The sequence below is a fragment of the Sphaerodactylus townsendi genome, linkage group LG08, assembly GCF_021028975.2.
Source record: "Sphaerodactylus townsendi isolate TG3544 linkage group LG08, MPM_Stown_v2.3, whole genome shotgun sequence".
NCBI lineage: Eukaryota > Metazoa > Chordata > Lepidosauria > Squamata > Sphaerodactylidae > Sphaerodactylus > Sphaerodactylus townsendi.
This window is the reverse complement of record NC_059432.1, coordinates 20,705,985-20,725,029: the sequence shown is the minus strand read 5'-3', so window position 1 is coordinate 20,725,029 and position 19,045 is coordinate 20,705,985. Positions and strand designations below refer to the sequence as shown.

Genomic DNA, 19,045 nt, shown 5'->3' with positions numbered 1-19,045 from the left:
AAGGTCCCTCCCCTCCCTAGGGTCCGCTCCCATATATCTGGGAAATTGCCAATCCTGAGTTTGCAACCATAATGGCAAGGCATTCTGGTGTGTCATCTTCTGTGCTGATGCCAAGGAGACGATGCACAATCATGGAGCCCACCATGAACCTAGGCAGCCTGGCAGGAGGCGATATCACGTCAAACTGCGGTGTCCCAAGCAGTTGCTCCGGCAGTGGACAGGCCCAGGCAGAAGAATAACTTCCTACCACCCATGTTTCAGACTGTGATTGTTTATTGGGAGCACCTCAATTTCTGACCAGTTTGATTATTGCTACAAATCGACCCATTTACTAATTCTGCTTGCCAAAGACCTAAATTCCTTTGCATCGTTTTGACATTTGTTGCTATAGTTACGATGATGCGTAAAGAAGAAACCCAGACCAGTACTCCTGTAACGTAACTATTTTCTGTTAACCTTGAAAGCATTCAAGAAGAGGCTTTTAGATCATGCTGAGGATCTTGACCCACCAGTCCATATAAAAATCTCAAATGGCTTCCCTGAGGAAAGGCTTTGTGCAGCTGCCTGAGCTCATGGTTTCAACATGTGGGAGGGGGCCATGCTCCGCCCCACCCCAAACCCCAAAACAGCATTAGTAGTCTTTGGAAGGGGCTACTGCACTTCCCCCATCACTCCAGATGTAGGGCGATGAGGGGGCAGCATAGGCCAGTGGTTTACGTCACTGCCAGGGAAACCCAGAAGTGGCATCAGGCCGCTCTAAGAATCCCTGGAAACTCTATGATTGATAAGCTTTTTTCCTCACCAGCCACCAAAGCAGTAATGGGAAACAGAAGCTGGGAGGAAGGGGATTCTCCACCCGCAGTGGGAACCTGATAGTGCTAGACAGGGCCTAACCAGGATCTTGCCAAGAAGCATAATACTGTCCGGACAAAGGGAAGAGGTTAGGGGCTGTGCAGGATTATAATCCAGTAAAAGGTAAAACTCATATCCTGGCCAGGTTTTGTCTGCTTCTGGGCCCTCCGAGATCCACTGCCCTCTGCCACTGACTCTGCCTCCCCATATCTGCTCTAACTGATGCTCCAAGAATCAGCCAATATCCAGAATTTTTTATTTGTTGTCTGCCTTAGTCCAGCTCCAGGGAGGAGAAAGAGCAATTCCAGTAACTTAGTCCTGGGAGTTTATTTATTTTTGAGGTTTTTGAGTCGCCCTTCCCATGTCTGGCTTGGGCCGATGCACAACAGAATTGCTTTATATAAAAACGACCCATAATTCCGACATAACGACCCATAATTTAAAAGACGAAAACAGTACCCAATAATAAGATAAAACCATGTAATTCATAAAATCAGCAATTAATGGAACCGAACTACGCGGGAGAAGTAAACCCATCAATGGGCTAAGGTGGCACATAGCCCCAGATGAGATGGTGGTCAAAAATCAGTCTCAATGGAATGCCTGGCGGAACAGCTCCATTTTGCAGGCCCTGAAGAACTCCATAAAGTCCCACAGGGCCCTGATCTCCTCTGGGAGGCTGTTCCACCAGGAGGGGGCCAAAGCCGAAAAGGCCCCGGCACGTGTCAAGGCCAAATGGACCTCCCGTAGACCAGGGGTAATCAGGAGTCCCTTGGCTGCTGATCTTAGTGTCCACTGGGGGTTATAATGAAAGAGCTGGCCATGCAAATATCCTGGGCCAAGACTGTAAAGGGCTTTAAACATCAACGTTAAAACCTTGAATCTGATCTGACTCTCAACTGTCAACCAGTGCAGTTCACACAACACCGGTGATATATGTGCATACCACAATAACCTTGAAATGAGGTTTCTGGAGAGAATTTTGCTAGAAGCTAGAGAATTTTGCTGAAAAATTCAGAGCCTTAATTTGTGGGATTGAGGTGGCCAGATGCAAAAAATCACAGAGCTCTTGCACTGTACATGGAAGAGTTGTGTAGAAGGAGGAATTTTACAGGCGCTCTTTGACATGGAAAGCTGCACCAACGAAAATTCTCTTTTTAAAAAGATAGTGCCTGCTTAACATAGTAAATGGAAGGAGCATGCCCCCCTAATCCCTTCGGGGGTGGGCAGTATAAAAAAGTCTAACTAATTAACTAACAACTAACTAACTAACTAACAAACAAATAAATAATCCCACCCTATGCATCCTTCTCCTATGAAGGGTTTGCTGCCCCTACAACCAACATAAATAACAAAATTTAAAATGGCAAATAAATATTTATCAGTTAGATTATTATTTTTATTTTTGTCTGATGTTACCTGCCTGTGCAATTCAGGCCTCTCATGACTGTTCAGGGTAATGTATTAGCTTATGGAAACTCTAAATATGTTTTATTGATTCAAGATTGGGTTTCTACCATCTGTGATGAAGAGAACTCCTGCAATCTAGGGTAGAATGGACTGCTTGTTCATATAGGCCAGGGGTAGGGAACCTGCGGCTCTCCAGATGTTCAGGAACTACAATTCCCATCAGCCCCTGCCAGCATGGCCAATTGGCCATGCTGACAGGGGCTGCTGGGAATTGTAGTTCCTGAACATCTGGAGAGCCGCAGGTTCCCTACCCCTGATATAGGCGATAGTGCGGTAGTGCAGAACATTTTGCAGAATTCTTCATAATGCGCAATAGATGCGTCACTGACAGTGTTCCTGTCTTTTGATCATACATGATATTTAAATACTTTGGTTACTGCCCAAGCTCACACACGATCCCTTTATGATCAGAAGTTGCTTCTGTCCATTGGTCTTATTTCCTTCGCGTACTTGAGTAGTAACCAAAAAGCTGCCCCCCGTCAACCAATGCAAATTTGCCTTTTGACAGATTCGTTGCGCTTTTCATTTGGTCCCATTGGCCAATGTCTTCATCTCGTTTGGTTTCATGTTGAGAAGTGACCTTTCGTTTAAAAGAAGATCAGCTAAATTCCAGCCAAAGGGCTGTCATCCAATGTGAAGAAATACTTAAATCCCATTGCTTTCAGTGGAGATTACGCACCTGCAACTGTGAACTGGATTGTGGCCAATGTGTCTAAAATTCATTACAGTTGCTCAAGGGAGCTTATGTATACACAAATTAGATCATGGAAGATGTTGTTGTGCAGCCTTGAATACCATGCTCACACACAATCTATTTGCACCTATCCACTCTACCTTTTCCAGTCGTGGTTTCTTTGTAAGGCAGTGTCATGCTTTAGTGTACCTCTACCCATGAAATGGAATGCAGGAGAATGGCCACAACTCAATGGTAGAATGCCTGCTTCACATGAAGAAGAAGAGTTTGGGTTTATATCCCCCCTTTCTCTCCTGTAGGAGATTCAAAGGGGCTTACAACCTCCTTGCCCTTCCCCCCTCACAACAAACACCCTGTGAGGTGGGTGGGACTGAGAGCTCTGAAAAACTGGGACTAGCCCAAGGTCACCCAGATGGTGGGTGTGGGAGTGCACAAGCTAATCTGAATTCCCCAGATAAGCCTCCAAGCTCAACTGGCAGAACGGGGAATCAAACCCGGTTCCTCCAGATTAGAATGCACCTGCTCTTAACCACTATGCCACTGTTGCTCTGAAGGTCCCAGGTTCAACCCACTGCTGCACTCTGAAGGTCCCAGATTCAATCCTGGCATCTCCACTTAAAAGGATCACATAGTAGAGAATGTGAATGACCACTACCTAGTCTCAGTACACAGTCCTGAGTTAGACAGACAATGGGTCGACTCTGCCAAAGGCAGCTTCATGTGGAATTGTGGGTGGTGCTAGGTGCTGAGGAGCAGCCCTGAACTCCCAGATCTATCTCTGTGCTCTTGATACTAATTATGATAAGGCAAATCTGGTATTGCTTGACCTGGATGGCGCAGGCTAGCCCAGTCTCACGAGAACTCAGAAACCAAGGAGGGTTGGCTCTGGTCGGTACTTGGATGGAGGACCACTGAGGATATCAAGGGCTGCTATGCAGAGACAGGCAATGAAAACCCACCTCTGAACATCTTTTGGTTTAGAGACCCAGTGGAGTCACCGCAATTTGACCGCAATTTGATGGCACTTTTCACCAAAATCTAGTATTACCTGGAGCAGATGGCCGGGCTTTTAGCGCTTACCTAGAAAGACAGCAACCAGCCCAAGATTATGCCATGAACTTTTATGGATACAGCAGCATTTGAACCCATACTTGCCAGATCTTAGCATGATACTCTAACCATTGATACTCTCTGAATGAGAACTGAAGATACACTGTGATGCCTTGACTGTAAAGATTCCCTGCCAGGGTTACCAACACTGGGTTGGAAAATTCCTAGAGATTTGAGAGTGGAATCTGGAGAGGGAAGAGGGAAAATGGCACCTTCAGACTCTCTGGTCTCTTCCCTCTCTTCCCTGGTCAGACTCTCTGGTGTCTGACCAGGGAAGAGAGGGAAGAGACCAGAGAGTCTGAAGGTGCCATTTTCTCCAAGGGTACAGATCTCTGTAGTATGTAGATCATTTGCAATTTCAAAAGATCTCCAGGCTACACCTGGAGGATGGCAACCCCATACTCAGCACTGAGCAAAACAGACCCTGGTCGTCCTTTTCTCCCAATTGTTGTTGCTCTATTTGTTGATTGCATTTTCTTTTCCTCATCCCTCACCTAGCTGGAGGCGTAAATTCACTTTCCCTTTTTGAGCTGCAGCTTCTGTGATTATCTTTCTGCTCCTGTCTGTTGGTTCTGAAACTAGTTTTTACAATTAGGTTTTTTTATTCCGTGCTCAGTGGTTTCCTAGCGATGTCTTTTTGTTGACTGTGCTGTTATTGATTGTTCATTATTTCATTGTTTGAGCAATACGCAGGGAGTCCCAGGGCACACACTAAATAAAGGGAGATCAAAGGCTTTATCTACCTTGAGTCCCTGTCGATGGTGGGTTGGAGGATAGAAAAAATTAAAATAAATAACCCATGCAATATGCATTATTACTCTTAATGAAAGGCAGGGACAATAGTGTTCATTTTTATCGGCCAGACACTGGAAAGAAGCCCCCCCCCCCCCATTTTTTTTCCAAGCTCCTTTTAGGAAGAGGAAGCTGGAGCCAAAATCCTGAAGCTCAGTTGGCGAAAGACAGCCTGATTAGCTCAGCACTGCATTCAGGCCAGCTGGAAGGATTTTTCAAATGCTGAAATCCAAGAGGGAAGGGAGTCATGCAGCGTGGCGTCTCCCGCTGAGCTTGCAAAATTTACCCGGGCAATCCTTCCCAGCTCACACACCTGCCTTACAGTTCAGCAATCAAACGGAGCCCTATTTGATGGCTTCACTTAATGCAAGGCAGAAGACAGAATCCATACATAGAAGGATTAGAAGAAACAGCCCCAACTTTTTTTAAGTACACGAGGAATTAAAAAAAAATATTAACAGCATTTGGAGACTTTTATTTGGCTCAATCTGTTCTGTGTTAAATGAAATCAATGTGCAGGAACTGATTCTGGACTTTTTAAGGTTCAGTGGGAAAGTTTTTTGGCCGAACTAGTAGAGGTCAAAGAAAGTGGGAAAGCAAGGAGGCTTTAGGAAAGGGGCTATGGGTGGAAACCCAAATGAATTCATTTAGAAACTGCTGCTTCTTGTCCAGTAACGCCAGATAGGCTCTTACAGTTAATGTAAACCAGCTTTGCAAAAGCAAAGGGCCAAGTAAAGCCTCCAGACAGTAGATTTTTGGGGGTGGGGAGCATCTTCCACCATCGTCACTAGCTCATCCGCTTCCTCCTGCACTGTGTTACCCCCACCCCAGAGCTTGAGATGGCCCCCTTCTGGCTGCTTCTGCTTTAAATCCAAAGCAGTTAATATCCCCTCCATCCTTGTCCTCTCAGCCTCCTACAGCATAGCACGGCTTCTTCCCTTTGCAATGCAAGTCACATTGTGTTTCAGGATGTCTAGGAGGGATCAAGCCAGAGGTAGGATCCAGCAGGTTCTCAAAGGTTCCCGAGAGTAGGTTACTAATTATTTGTGTGTGCCGAGAAGGGGTTACTAACGTGATTTTTGCCTTAGTTACGCCCCTCCTCTCAGCAGTAGCGCGCAGAACTTGAAGCAGTCTAGCAGGAGGTGCACCAGCGTGCGTGGCAGCCTGCGCCTGCGTGCATTCGTTTCCCACCCAAGGACCGGCGCAGTGGCTGTGTCCTTGCCACAGCCCCGCCCAGGAATGCCCAGCCATGCCCCCATCCTGCCCCGCCCAGCCCCATTGGCGCTATGCCACAGTTTGAATCCCACCACCATGGGAACCTGTTACTAAAATTTTTGGATCCCACCACTGGATCAAGCATTGCTGTTTTGGGGCAGGGGGTGGAGTTCACAACCTTTAGGAAGCACCTGGAGATCTCCTGCTGTTACAATTGATCTCCAGACTGCAGAGATCCTGGAGCAAATGGCTACTTTGGAGGGTGGACGCTATGGCTTCATATCCTGATGAGGCCCCTCTAGGGTTGCCAGCTCTGGGTTGGGAAACACCTGGAGATTTGGGGGGGGGCAGAGCCTGAGGAGGGTGAGGTTTGTGGAGGGGGGAACTTAAGTGGGGTGTAGTGCCAGAGAGTCCACCTTCCAAAGCTACCCTTTTCTCCAGGGAAACTGATTTCTGTCACCTGGAGATCAACTGTAATCCAAGGAAATCTCCGGCCACCACCTGGAGGTTGGCAAGCCTAATTCCCTCCCCCTCACTAAACTCCAATATCCCAATTTCCTCCCCTAAAATCTCCAGGTATTTTCCAATCCAGAGCTGGCAACACTAGTCTGAGGGATAGCGGTCTGAAGAGGGCAGGTCTACCCAATGCTTCTCAGTGGTAGGCCAGTTCTCCGAGGTGTCCAGATTTTCATATCTGTGTCTATGGTTCTTCACAGACACCTCATAAAAATGTTAAAAAGAAAAACTATATATTGCCAGAATTGGCAGGACCAGCTGGGTAAAACTATGTACTCTTTGGGCTGAAAAGGAGCCCAGGATCGGAGCCTGCAGAGCAAACATCCTGGGGCAGTCCTCAGCAGACGGAGGCAGGGAGAATCCCTTCAGCAGCACACAAAATACCAGGTGCCAGCTGAAGAGGAAACTGACCAGAGAGCTGAACTGTCCGGCGGGAAACATAAGATGCCTCCTGAGCTCCTGAACTCTGAAAACCCAAGCAGGAGATGTCTTACAGATGACGTGAAGGAAAAAAGTCCTCCTTCTAACATCTTCAAAATAAGACAGCTTGGGCTAGAATAAGGCACCCTGAGCGCGTCTTGGGGAAAAAGCTGTGCGGAGTTCCTCCCTACAATGCCTCTTTTTTTTTCATCCTCAGGATGTCCTATTTGTGCTGTGCCAAATGGACCTACCATCATCTATTAAACAAAGCAATGTCATAGAAAAGGCACAGGGAGAACCAAAACCAAAACACATTCCAGAAAAAGTTAAGTTGGTTTGTCTCTGTAGACTGAAGCTAGACCCAAGCATGGGTAGCATACAGAGAAATCATTATTGTTCACCTTACAGTGTTATCCTAAACAGTTACATGCTTCTAAATCCATTGAAATCAAGGTGGTAGAACAATGTTGTATTTAGGACTGCTTGCAGTGGTGGGATTCAGCCGGTTCGGCCCAGTTCAGGCAAACTGGTGGTTAAAAGCCCCCTCACTCCTCCTCCCCTGGGAAATGGAGCAACAAGGCTTTTTGCTCCACCCCCCCTCCAGCGCTGCCTGGCTCTGCTCTCCTCCCTGCCCTGGTAGCCCAGGGCCGGGGGGGGGGGGGAGCCGAGCCAGAGCCCTCTGCTCCACCCCACCCCCAGTGCTGCCCACTTACCTTAGCCTCTGGAGGAGGGTCGTGATGGTCTTGGGGAGCCTGATGGGAATGGGCTGTGGGCTGCCCCTCAGCCCGGCCCCTCAGCTGGAGCAGCCTGGCATGGCTGGGCCAAGGGGCGGCCTGCAGCAGGCTCCCCGGTCACCCCTTGGCCCGGCCCCACCAGGCTGCCCGAGACCGCTGCCACTCTCCTCTGCTGGCTAAGTGGGGTGTGGGAACAGTGGAGGGAGGGGGAGGTGTATGGCAAGAGGGGGCGTGGCGAGGGGCAAACCAGTTACTGGATTTTTAGAATTCCACCACCGCTTAATCACTAAGAGGCATCATCTTTTGTTATATCAGTTGGCTCTCAGCAGCAAGCATTCTGTTGCTTTATTGTCTCCATTTCTGGTAAAACAACAGAAAGTGTTGGTTTCTATACCCCCCCCCTTTTCTCTACCTGAAGGAGTCTCCAAGTGGCTTACAATCACCTTTCTCCCTGCATCCCACAAAAGGCACCTTGTGAGTAGGTGGGGCTGAGAGAGTTCTGAGAGAACTGTGATTGGCCCAAAGTTACCCAGCAGGAATGTGGAATCAAGCCCGGTTCAAAAGATTAGTGTCTGCCGCTCTTAACCACTACACCACGCTGTCATCACCGTTGTGTGGAATGAACTGTGCCACGTCAGATTGCAAGCGGGGAAATAATAGTTTAGAATGTCCGCCTTCATTAAAAAAAGAAATCTTTCTATGAATAGCAAACTAGATGAACTCAGAATGGACTGCAGTGTTCAAAATGGGGTTTGATTTCTTGCATTATGAAGAGCTGTATCTACCGCTTCAAGATTTTACCACTTCATTCCCACAGCATGTGTTGACAGGGACTAAGAACAATTGAAAGAACAAACTGTACTGAAATGAAATAGTTTGATAACCGGGAAGAAAGTTATCTGCATTGGCCAGACTAGAAAGTGAATCCCCCTTTTTCTTTGTATTCCCAATGGCAGGCCTAAAAAGAAAAAATTCAATCAAAATTTGATTGTTTTTAAACAGATAATTGATGGACCGTACAATTCATGTCGCACGTGGAAAATTCACCTTCTTTTCCTTCCTTCCCAGGTTTTCTCCAGCAATATTCCTTTATCTGATCAGCACAGTCCCTTTATTGTGGCTTTTGGAGCTTCATCCAGCAAATCAGGTACTGGATTTTGGATTTCAGTGCGTGAGGGATACGGTGGGGCTGCTAGCTCTGCCTTGGGACATTCCTGTAGACTTGGGGCAGTACATAAGGAGGGAGCTCAGCAAGAATGTAGGGATGCCAACCTCCAAGTATGCCCTGGGGATCCCCTGAAATCACAATGTATCTCCAGACTACAAAGATCAGGCTCAGGGAGAAAATGGGTGCTGGGGGGGGGGAGGGTCTGTATGTAAGTGTACCTCACTAAAGATCCTATTCTCCATAGCTACCACCACGAAGCAGAAATGTACTGGAGAAAAATGACGCCTGGGGCAACACCTGCTCAAGGCACACACCCCACCGCCCCCTTGGCCTAACCCTGCTAGGCTGCCCGGGACTGTTGCTGCCCTCCTCTGCCGGCTGAAGGAGCAGCCTGGTGGGGCCTGGCCGAGGGGCGAGCCGGGAGACTGCTGTGGCCTGCTGGGCACCCCCCATGCGATCTAATGGGTGGCACCTTGGGTCAGTTGACCCCCCATGTCCCTCTGGCAGATACGCCACTGCCCCAAGACTCCAGGAGTTTCCAAACCTGGAGCTGGCGACCCCCCATCCCACCCTAGTGGGAGACGTGACAACCCTACATGGATGTGATACCACAGAGTCTACCCTCCCAAGCTTTTGTTTTCCCCACAGGAATTCATATCTGTAGTCTGGAAATCAGAATTCCAGAATTCCAGTCCCCACCTACAGTTTGGCAACTCTAGCCCTACAGACTAGGGTTGCCAACCTTCATGTTGTAGCTGGAGAATTACTGCTATTACATCTGATCTCCGGGATCAGTTCACCGGGAGAAAGCTGCCATTTTGGAAGGTGGACTCCAGCATTATGTCTCATAGAAGTCCCTCCCCTCCCCAAACTCCACCCTCCTCAAGCTCCGCCCTAAAAACCTCCAGGTATTTCCCAAGCTGGAGCTCACAACTGTCCAGGAGATACAGACACAGCCAGAGCTAATGACAAAGTTAGCCAAGATACTTAAGAAAGCAAATTTGGTGCAGTAAAGATCACCAAATCTTTATTTAATTTTCTGTCATTCTGTCCTTCTGGTGGAGTCCGCACAGCATATTTATAACGAGTTGCAGTCATTATAATTAAACCTGTTTTCCTTTTTTCCAATTTCATGTGTGCCGCCTACACACTCAGGAAGCAATGTGAGCCCTTGAAAACAATTCAGGTTGTTTTCATGCCTTTGCACAAAAACACTTCTCTTTTTTAAATTTTTGTTTGCAATGCATACAGAAGAGAACCTTCACAGCCATGTCGATGGTCCCACAATCTAATTGGCTGCACCTGCATAGCTTTGCATGTTCAACATGCAAAATTTTTAAAAAGAGAAAAAGGGACTTTCCTGCAATGGCCAGGCTACAATGAATGTGTTGCTGTAGATCTATGAGTGAAATGGTGGTCATATGCACTGCCATGGGGAGAAAACCTGCTTGGGGGACTTTGTAAACTGGGGGGGCACTCAGGGAATCTTCCTAAAACGTGCTGGGCAAATTGCATAGCTGGCAGGTGGGCAGGTTCTTCCTGAAATGGCAGACTGTGGTGGAAGCTAAAGTGAAAGGGTGGAAAGGAGGGAATTGGAGCATCTTCCTGCCTATTTTGTTCGCGCAGGAGCGCCTTCAATCCGGGATTTTGCAAAAAGATCACTAGTTTAGCGTTCTGGGGAAGAGACCTGTGCAAAGTTCCTCCTCAAAAAGCTACGTATAACATCCTGAACGCGTTATATTTGTGCTGTGCAAAATTCATTTTCCTCTGTCTCTGTGGGCCCATGTGGGAGTGCTTAAGAAGGAGAAAGAACAAGATAATTTATTTAGATTTCCTGTTTCAAGCATTAGAACACGCGGGGCTTGCCCTGGAAACATAGAATCTGTCCATTGACTCTGCTTTTAAGAACCCATCATTTATTTATTGAGATCTTATTATACTTTCTACCCACTGGGACAACAATGGCCTTGTGAGGTAAGTCAGGCTGAGAAGGAGCGATCGACCTAAGGTCATCCAGCAGGCTTCTGTAGCAGAGCTGGGATCTGAATCCAGGTCTCCAATGCCGTTTCCGCACGGCGTCGTTGGGGGTTGGGTTCACGCATCCCACACCAACCCAACCCCCCTGGGACCGTTCGCCGCGGAGCGCCATCGCCCAGCTGACCCGGTGTGTCTTTGGCCGTCCGGTGGGTCGCCGAGGCCTGGAGACATGCCCCCCGGCCCTGCGCGACTGCTCCAGCGTCGCAGGGCAGGGGGCGTGTCCCCAGGCCTCGGCGACGCGCCGGACAGCCGGAGACAAGGTAAGTGAAGGGGGGAGGGCACGGCAGCGGCTCCAAGCCGCCGTTTTCCAGAAACCTCGCTTCCCGAGCAAGGTCAGAAAACAACGGCTTCGCGCCGGTCAGGCGGCTCAAGGGTGGCGCGGCTGCGAAGCAGCTGCGCCCCCTGTGCGAATGGCTCCCTGGGGACGGCGTTTTTGCTGTCCCCAGGGCGCCATTAACCGCCCGTGCGGAAAGGGCCCAAGATTCTAGCTTGATATTCTAGCCACTACACACACTGAAAATCACAAAACAGTTAAATTACAGATTATCTTGTGCGAAATAAGAGAAATCTGTCCCATTTGCATGAGGCATGCAGGTGGCAAAATCTGGATTGCAGAACTGTTTTTTTTTTCATTTTAACTTTTTTTAGTTTAGGCAGCATGGAGCTATAAAGTTTACTAGATGCCAGATTAGAGACATGCATATTGCATAACATTTTGAAGATCATCCCAATGATAAAAGCAGTGAGTAGAAACTGCACTAACTATCCAGTTGCATGGGCTCTCTGTGAATAAATCATGCAGTTTACCAATCCGCAAAGCTGTTTGAGCACAAATTGTATTATGCTTGTTGGTTGCTGTACTTCCGTGAGAGATTTTCAGGCAACACCCCTTGCTAAAGCACCATTAAAAACAGCTATTTGTGTTTCATTTGCATTTCTCCCATTCCTGTTTTATTAGATATGACCAGCTGTGATTAAATTAATGTCACTTCCCTTCTTCATTGTCATGGCTCATTTACACTTCATGTTTGAAATCATAGTACATAATCGTGTGACATTATATTAATGCGCAGACCAATACGCCAAGGTCACACAAACAGGAAAACATGTCATGTGTGACTGATTGCTATATACACCTTGAGCGCCAGTCAGGGGCGAACCTAGGCAAACTGGAGCCCGGGGACAAAACCTGAGTTTGGCGCCTCCCCCCACCCCCGGCGAATGGGCGGCCACCCTCCCCCACCATGAACAAGCAATTATTTTTTGCACGAGTTCACAAAACACCTCCCACTCCCAGCAAAACATACATGGCTCTCTCCCCACCAACTCTTTTCCTAATTTCCTAATCACAACAACCCTATGAGGTAGGTTGTTAGCCTGAGAAACAACTCCAAGCCAGTGCAAGTGGGTATTAAGTTTGTAAACCTCTCACAAACCACCCCCAGCAAAACATTTACCAAACAAATGTCAGCATCATCTCTCACAAAACACCTCCAGTGGAATCCACCCCCAAACAGCATCACTTTCAATGGTGCTTAAACTAGGGAGCTCAGATTCTTCTTTTAAATCCACCTTAAAGGGAGAATCTGGGGTCTCTGGTTAAAACAAATTGAAAGTGATGCTGTTTGGGGGTGGATTCTCCCCCACCCTGAAACAACATCACTTTTGAGGGTTGGAGATTTAGATGAAACAAATACCAGATTCAGCCAGAATCTGGGCAAATTTGGGCACATTTGGACAAAAAGTATCCAATTATGTCCTGCCCAAATATGAACAAATATGAATGCAAGGTATTTGGGCTTTTGGGGGGGGTGGTATTTTTGGTGTTTTTCGGCCTGCAGGGAGGGCATTTTAAAGCTAACAGCACCATGATTTCAGGGCATCATCCAGAGACTGCCCTGATGATACCACTCAAGTTTGGTGATGTTTGGTTCAGGGGAAGCAAAGTTATGGACGCCCAAATAGAATGCCCCCATCCCCATTGTTTTCAATGGGAGCTAACAGTAGATGGGGGCTACCTATTTGAGGGACCATAACTTTGCTCCCCCTGAACCTAACTTCTCCAAACTTGGGTGGTATCATAAGAATAGTTACCAGATGATACCCTGAAATTTTGGTCTCACTAGCTTTAAAAATACACCCCTTACAGGCACCCCAAGATTCTTTGTTTTGCAGTGACTTTGCTCCATTGTAGCCAATGGGGAATTTCTGAGGCAGGCTGCACATTTCTGAAGATAGAGGCACCAGACTTTCAAGGTGGCTCCAGGAAGCCCTCCTGGTAAAAGCATCCAGGCATAGAGACCTTTGCTTCTGAGGGTTAAATTTTATGGGCCCCCAAAAGGCTTATTTTGTTTCCATGCTCCTGCCCATGAAGCCTGTGGGCTGAGTTCTCTCAGAACTCTCTCAACTCGACCCTCCCCACTCCAGAAGCAAAGCTCACCAAGCTTGGATGCTATTACCCAAGACGTCTTGGAGCCACCTTGAAAGTCTGGCGCCTCTATCTTAAAAAATGTGCGGTCAGTGCTTACACACTCAGAAATTCCCCAGAATCTGCCAGGCTCTTCAGCAAGTTCTATGGTGGGAAACATTATTTTTCCCACCATAGACTTCAGTGGGGCTTTCTGTTATGCCCAGCTGACGCTGTGGTAGAGGTTTCAACAGGAGGCAATGTGGTAGTGGTCTTGCTCTGGGTGGGGGCACTAAAGTTTGCCTGGGATGGCCGAATCTGTGGGCATCAGGTTCACCTTCAACTTGGTGCCCACAGCATTTTAGCAAATTTGGTTGGTTCCTTTCAGGAGACTCACACCAGCAGCCCTGCAGGAAATGCCCCCACCCAGAGCAAGACCCCTACCACAGTGCCTCCCATTGAAACCTCTACCACAGAGCCATCTGGAGCATGGAAACAAAATAAGCCTTTTGGGGGTCCATAAAATTGAACCCTCAGAAGCAAAGGTCTCTATGCCTGGATGCTATTACCAGGAGGGCCTCCTGAGCCACCTTGAAAGTCTGGTGCCTCTGTCTTCAAAAATGTGCAGCCTGCCTACACACTCACAAATTCCCCATTGGCTACAATGGAGCAAAGTCACTGCAAAACAAAGAATCTTGGGCAACTTTCTTGGGGTGCCTGTAAGGGGTGTATTTTTAAAGCTAGTGATACCAAAATTTCAGGGTATCATCTGGTAACTATTCTTATGATACCACCCAAGTTTGGTGAAGTTAGGTTCAGGGGGAGCAAAGTTATGGTCCCTCAAATGGGTAGCCCCAATCTCCTGTTAGCTCCCATTGAAAACAATGGGGATGGGGCACCCTCTTTGGGAGTCCATAACTTTGCTTCCCCTGAACCAAACATCACCAAACTTGGGTGGTATCATCAGGACAGTCTCTGGACGGTACCCTGAAAATTTGGTGTTGCTAGCCTTAAAAATGCGCCCCCTGCAGGCCAAAACGTAAAAACACTAAAAAAATTAAAAATCACACAAACGACCCTGAAATGGTGGCGCCCCCCCCCACATGACCAAATGGGAGGTGCCCGGGGACATAGGGTACCCCCTGTCCCTAGGCAGAAATGCCACTGGCGCCAGTGTGGCTTAGCGGTGAGAGTGTCAGACTTGGATCTGGGAGATCGAGGTTTGATTCCTGACTCTGCCGTGGAAGGTTGCCGGGTGACAAGATTCTGGGGGTAAAATGAAGAAGGGGAGAAAGCTGTAAGCAACTCTGAGCCACCACCATGGAAACAAAAGGTGTAGAAATGAAATAAAAATGAATAAATCTTCTAGGAGTATAGATCTACATTTATATCCCTTTCTTATATTTTATAGTAGAGAAGTAGGGTGGTGGTGGTGGAGGGGCTGGCAAGAAAATACTAGGGGTGTGTGTCTGTGTAAACAGTTAGGAAATTCATACACACACACACTGGATGGTACGATAGCTGGATTCAGCTAAGGAGAAGCTGCTTGCTTGGCCAACCTGAACTTCAACACTTGAGAAGTCCAGCTTAGTTGCCCAGAGGTTGGAGACTAACAGTGAAGTCCCAAGCAGAGTTACAGAGTTTGGATTTATACTCCGCTTTTCTCTCCTATAGGGCGTCTCAGAACAGCTTACAAACTCCATTCCTTCCTCTCCCCACCAGAGGCGTACCAGGGTAAATGATGCCCTGAGACAAATGGTCTCTGGACAAATTGGCTCTGCCCCCACACCCCCAGGCTCCGCGCCCCCCACTGCTGCCGGTGAGATCATAGCGGAGGCAAGATTTGGCCCGCGGACCTTTCTGGTTCATAGCTGAGTTTATTAGCTTCTGACATTTCCTAAACGCATTGCTCACAAACAGTAAAAGGGCAAGCAAGAAAGAAGACAATCCGCAGACTATCTGGTCATCTTTTGGAGACACCCGAGAAGAACAAAATCTTCAGTTACTGAACTCAGTCGGAATTCTTATCTTTTTTTTATCAGCCTGGAATGAGAGGTTTCAGAAGCACTTAGGAAGACAGATGGGGAAAAAATCACATCAGGCTTTCCAAATGTATACAGTATTCTGGGAGGCTCAACTTCTAGCTAACAAAGTGGATTTTAGCCCATGAAAGTTTACACTTCGATTAATCATTTAATCTTTCAGGTGTCACAAGCCTCCTTTTTATTTTGGCTGCAACAGTCACCGAATCAGAATTTGTCTTTTATTCAGGCAGTTTCATGTGTCTGTTGTCGCAGTCTTCCCTGACAATATTTTTATACTACTTCCCCTCCCAGGTTTTCTTTTCCGAAGATGTTCTTTTCAGACCTAGTATGTATACATAGCAGAAGGTGGCAATAATGAAGCAGCAGGGTGGTGGGATAGGATGTAACTCTTCAGATCATAGGCAAAGGATTATGTGTTTCAAAGTTTTCCTACTTTCCCTGAAAGTAGGAAACTAGCACAGCATGGGAAGAGGTAGGCCTGCAGCTTTCTCACTGGGGTGCTATTTTTTTGTAATTTTCAAGGAGTTTTTACATATTAAACAAGTTACTTTCCCACCTAAAGGCTGAATTCATACATTCCTTCCACCATCTAAAAATTCTGCCATCTCATTTTATTGCCTTTGTGAGCAAGGACTCTCAGCTCTGCGGCATCTAAGATGCGGAAACATGGTTCCTTCTCGCAATTACAAACATAAAAAGGTAATACCACCACAGCATAATCATTCATTTTCAAATTATACACAAATAAACAAGGGTTAACAAGAAACAATAACAAAATAGATCTGCCGTTACTGAGGAGAGTCAAGTTTTTAGTTCTTCCAAATTTTAAAGATGCCGCGCACAAAAATAAGCAGATTCAAGCCTTTATACCAAGGTTAACTCCACATAATACAAGATTTTCTATAAGAGTCAAATTTTGTATATTCTTGCCAATATGACTGGAGGGAGGTATCAGTGGCATAACATTTTGATGGCATTTCCCTTAATGTGAAGGTAACAGAAAGGGATAATCCTGTGGGTAGCAGAAAAGACCAGACCATTCCCTTCATAACCCAATGCCAAATGCCATTTTCCATTAGTTGTCTATTTGTAGATGTTCTTAATATATTATGAAAGACTGAAAGCATGACTTTTTCAGTAGACAACATAAGTTTCTCAGAGGGGTTAAATCTCCTGCAAATTCTCTGCTATCTAGCTTTGTCAGCAAGAAACAATTGGAAATCTGACAGCCCAATCCAGAAGGCGCTGTAGCTAGGGATGGCTCTGGCACTGCACTGCTGCACCACACGTGGAGGGATTTCAGGTGGTCTGAGGGTACCGTCAAAAAGAAAAAAAAACTCCCTGGCCCCTTGAAAACCTTCCATTGGACTGAATGGAGGCCCAGACTGTGACATTCCAAGCTCTAAAGGCCAGGTAGAAGCCAACTACAGTCGGCTCCACCTCCAGGAACACCTCCAGCACGCCCCTGCTGCACTAAGGGAGCCGGCTGTGGTGTGGGATCACTGATGCATGCCCAGTGCTGCATTCAGACATCCCTTAGGGCCATGGCATCCACCTGCTGGTGCTTTTGCCCCTCCACCAGGGTAGATGCCCTGGGGAAGGCCAATCTGCCAGTGGGGGTCCAGTCTCTCAACATTCAGTTATTTTTACGCCGACCAATTCTGTTAGTGAGTTCTCTTACTGCTAACATCAGTGGTAAGAACTGATTAAGCGTATTCCATACCTCATAGATATAATTGATAATGCAGCTATGATAGCAGACAAGCCTGTAGCCAGACCGGGGGAAAGGGGGACATTTCTGCTGGGATCTTGATATCATCTAGAGCCCAGTTTCATGGAACAGAATGAAAGTAAGATGAGTGCCAGTCTTAATTCAAGGGTTTCATATCAAGAGGGTCTGACTGACCCCATGATGTCATTCTTTTCCCATCCTAATTGAGAATGAAGAGCTTCAGAGAGGGCCCTTCCTGAGGGCTCAGCCACTTGAATCTGGCTACCAACAGTACACACTTGGGATCACACACCTGTCTCCAGTCTTACAATGAACGTGCAAATGTTCACACTCTAATCTCATCAACAAACCTACTGCACTGTCCCGCATCTTCTTTCCCTATTATTAACTTAATCTTCGTAACCTCCTGTCCAACTATTCACCGTCGACAAACCTCCAGAGTTTGTTTAATTTCATCCCACGCTCATCAAGACTTGGAATGTCCCTATTTTAATTTTATCAGCACTGGCCAAAATTCATGAAGTCTTGGCCATTCCCAGGTTTTAATCTCATTAAATAATTTTCCACAGCACTGTCCGTACCTGGGAACAGAACATTGCATTACTCCAGGAAGATTGCCCTTCTTATCATTAACAGAGGGTTAATTTTCTCCTATAACAGTCTGCGAAATCAATAGCAATTTGCATTTGCATTTCCTACTTGACCTGACATCTTTTTTCCTGCTTGCAAGAAGCACTGGCTGTTCCTCTCTCGTTCTCTAAGACATCTTCAGATCTGAACAGTAAATACTGCCCTCCTAATAACCTCATCCATTCCAGCTGTTGCTCAACTCTTGACTTCCAACGCTTCTTAAATTCTGTGTGCTTGTGTGTTTTTATTATTTTTGATCCCTTAATAAAATCGTACCCTTTTTCACTTCAATTTTGGTTTTGAGTGACCTGTGTATACCTATCCACCTCTCACATTGCTGTTCCATTTCCAGCTAATTCCCCCAACTAATTAAAGGAGCAGAACCGACCAATTTGGGTAATAGGTATTCTCTCAGAACTCTTTAGCATAAATCAGCTTCTCGGAGATGTCAACATGAAACACTGTTCAAAAATAGCCACTTTAACTCTGTCTCTTTAATTGACCAGCTTGATCCCCAATTTAATCTCTCAGCTTTATAATATAAAGTAATATTTAGGACAGCAAACCCTCCCTTAATCCATTTTTCTTGGGCCACTGCGCAACTCCTTCTGGTTTTTCTCACCCAGTAAATTAATTAAATGATCTTTGCCATTCATTGAATGTCTTCTTTGAAATGATTACTGGTATACTTTGAAATAAAAAATATTAATCTGGAAAGGAAAATCATCTTTATGAGGTTAACCCTATCATACAAAGGTGATGAAAATGTATATAGAGAGAGCATTTCTAACCATCACAGGGTCACAAGAACATAAGAAAGAGCCTGCTGAATCAGACCAGAGTCCATCTAGTCCAGCACTTTTCTACTCGCAGTGGCATGCAGGATGTGAAAGCAATGGCCTTCTGCTGCTGCTGCTCCCGAGCACCTGGTCTGCTATGGCATTTGCAATCTCAGCTCAAGGAGTCAAAATGGATTTTTCCCAGTTCACTAGTATCATCTGTTTAATGTATTCCTATATTATTGATTCAGATTGATGTTTTATTTTCCTTATCCAACAATTACTATCTAATTCATACATCCAAGAGCATTGCATCTGGATTGTGGATGTTTGTAGATTTAATTTATAACTCGATAGTGTCAGGCTGGAGCCTGGCATCTATCAGGACTACACCGAGGGGTGGGGGGAGACGGATATGGTGGTGGAAAGTTACTTTCATATTCG

The 19,045-nt window shown here is 46.5% G+C and overlaps 1 protein-coding gene across 1 annotated transcript in view; it reads left to right on the top strand.

Annotated features, from left to right (window-relative positions):
- Nucleotides 1-19,045, top strand: part of TMEM26 (transmembrane protein 26) — a 39,323-nt gene that overhangs the window by 6,551 nt on the left and 13,727 nt on the right. Inside the window, exon 2 of the mRNA XM_048507014.1 lies at nt 8,872-8,950. Coding sequence (XP_048362971.1) covers nt 8,872-8,950 — 79 coding nt within the window. The remainder of the gene's footprint in view (nt 1-8,871; nt 8,951-19,045) is intronic.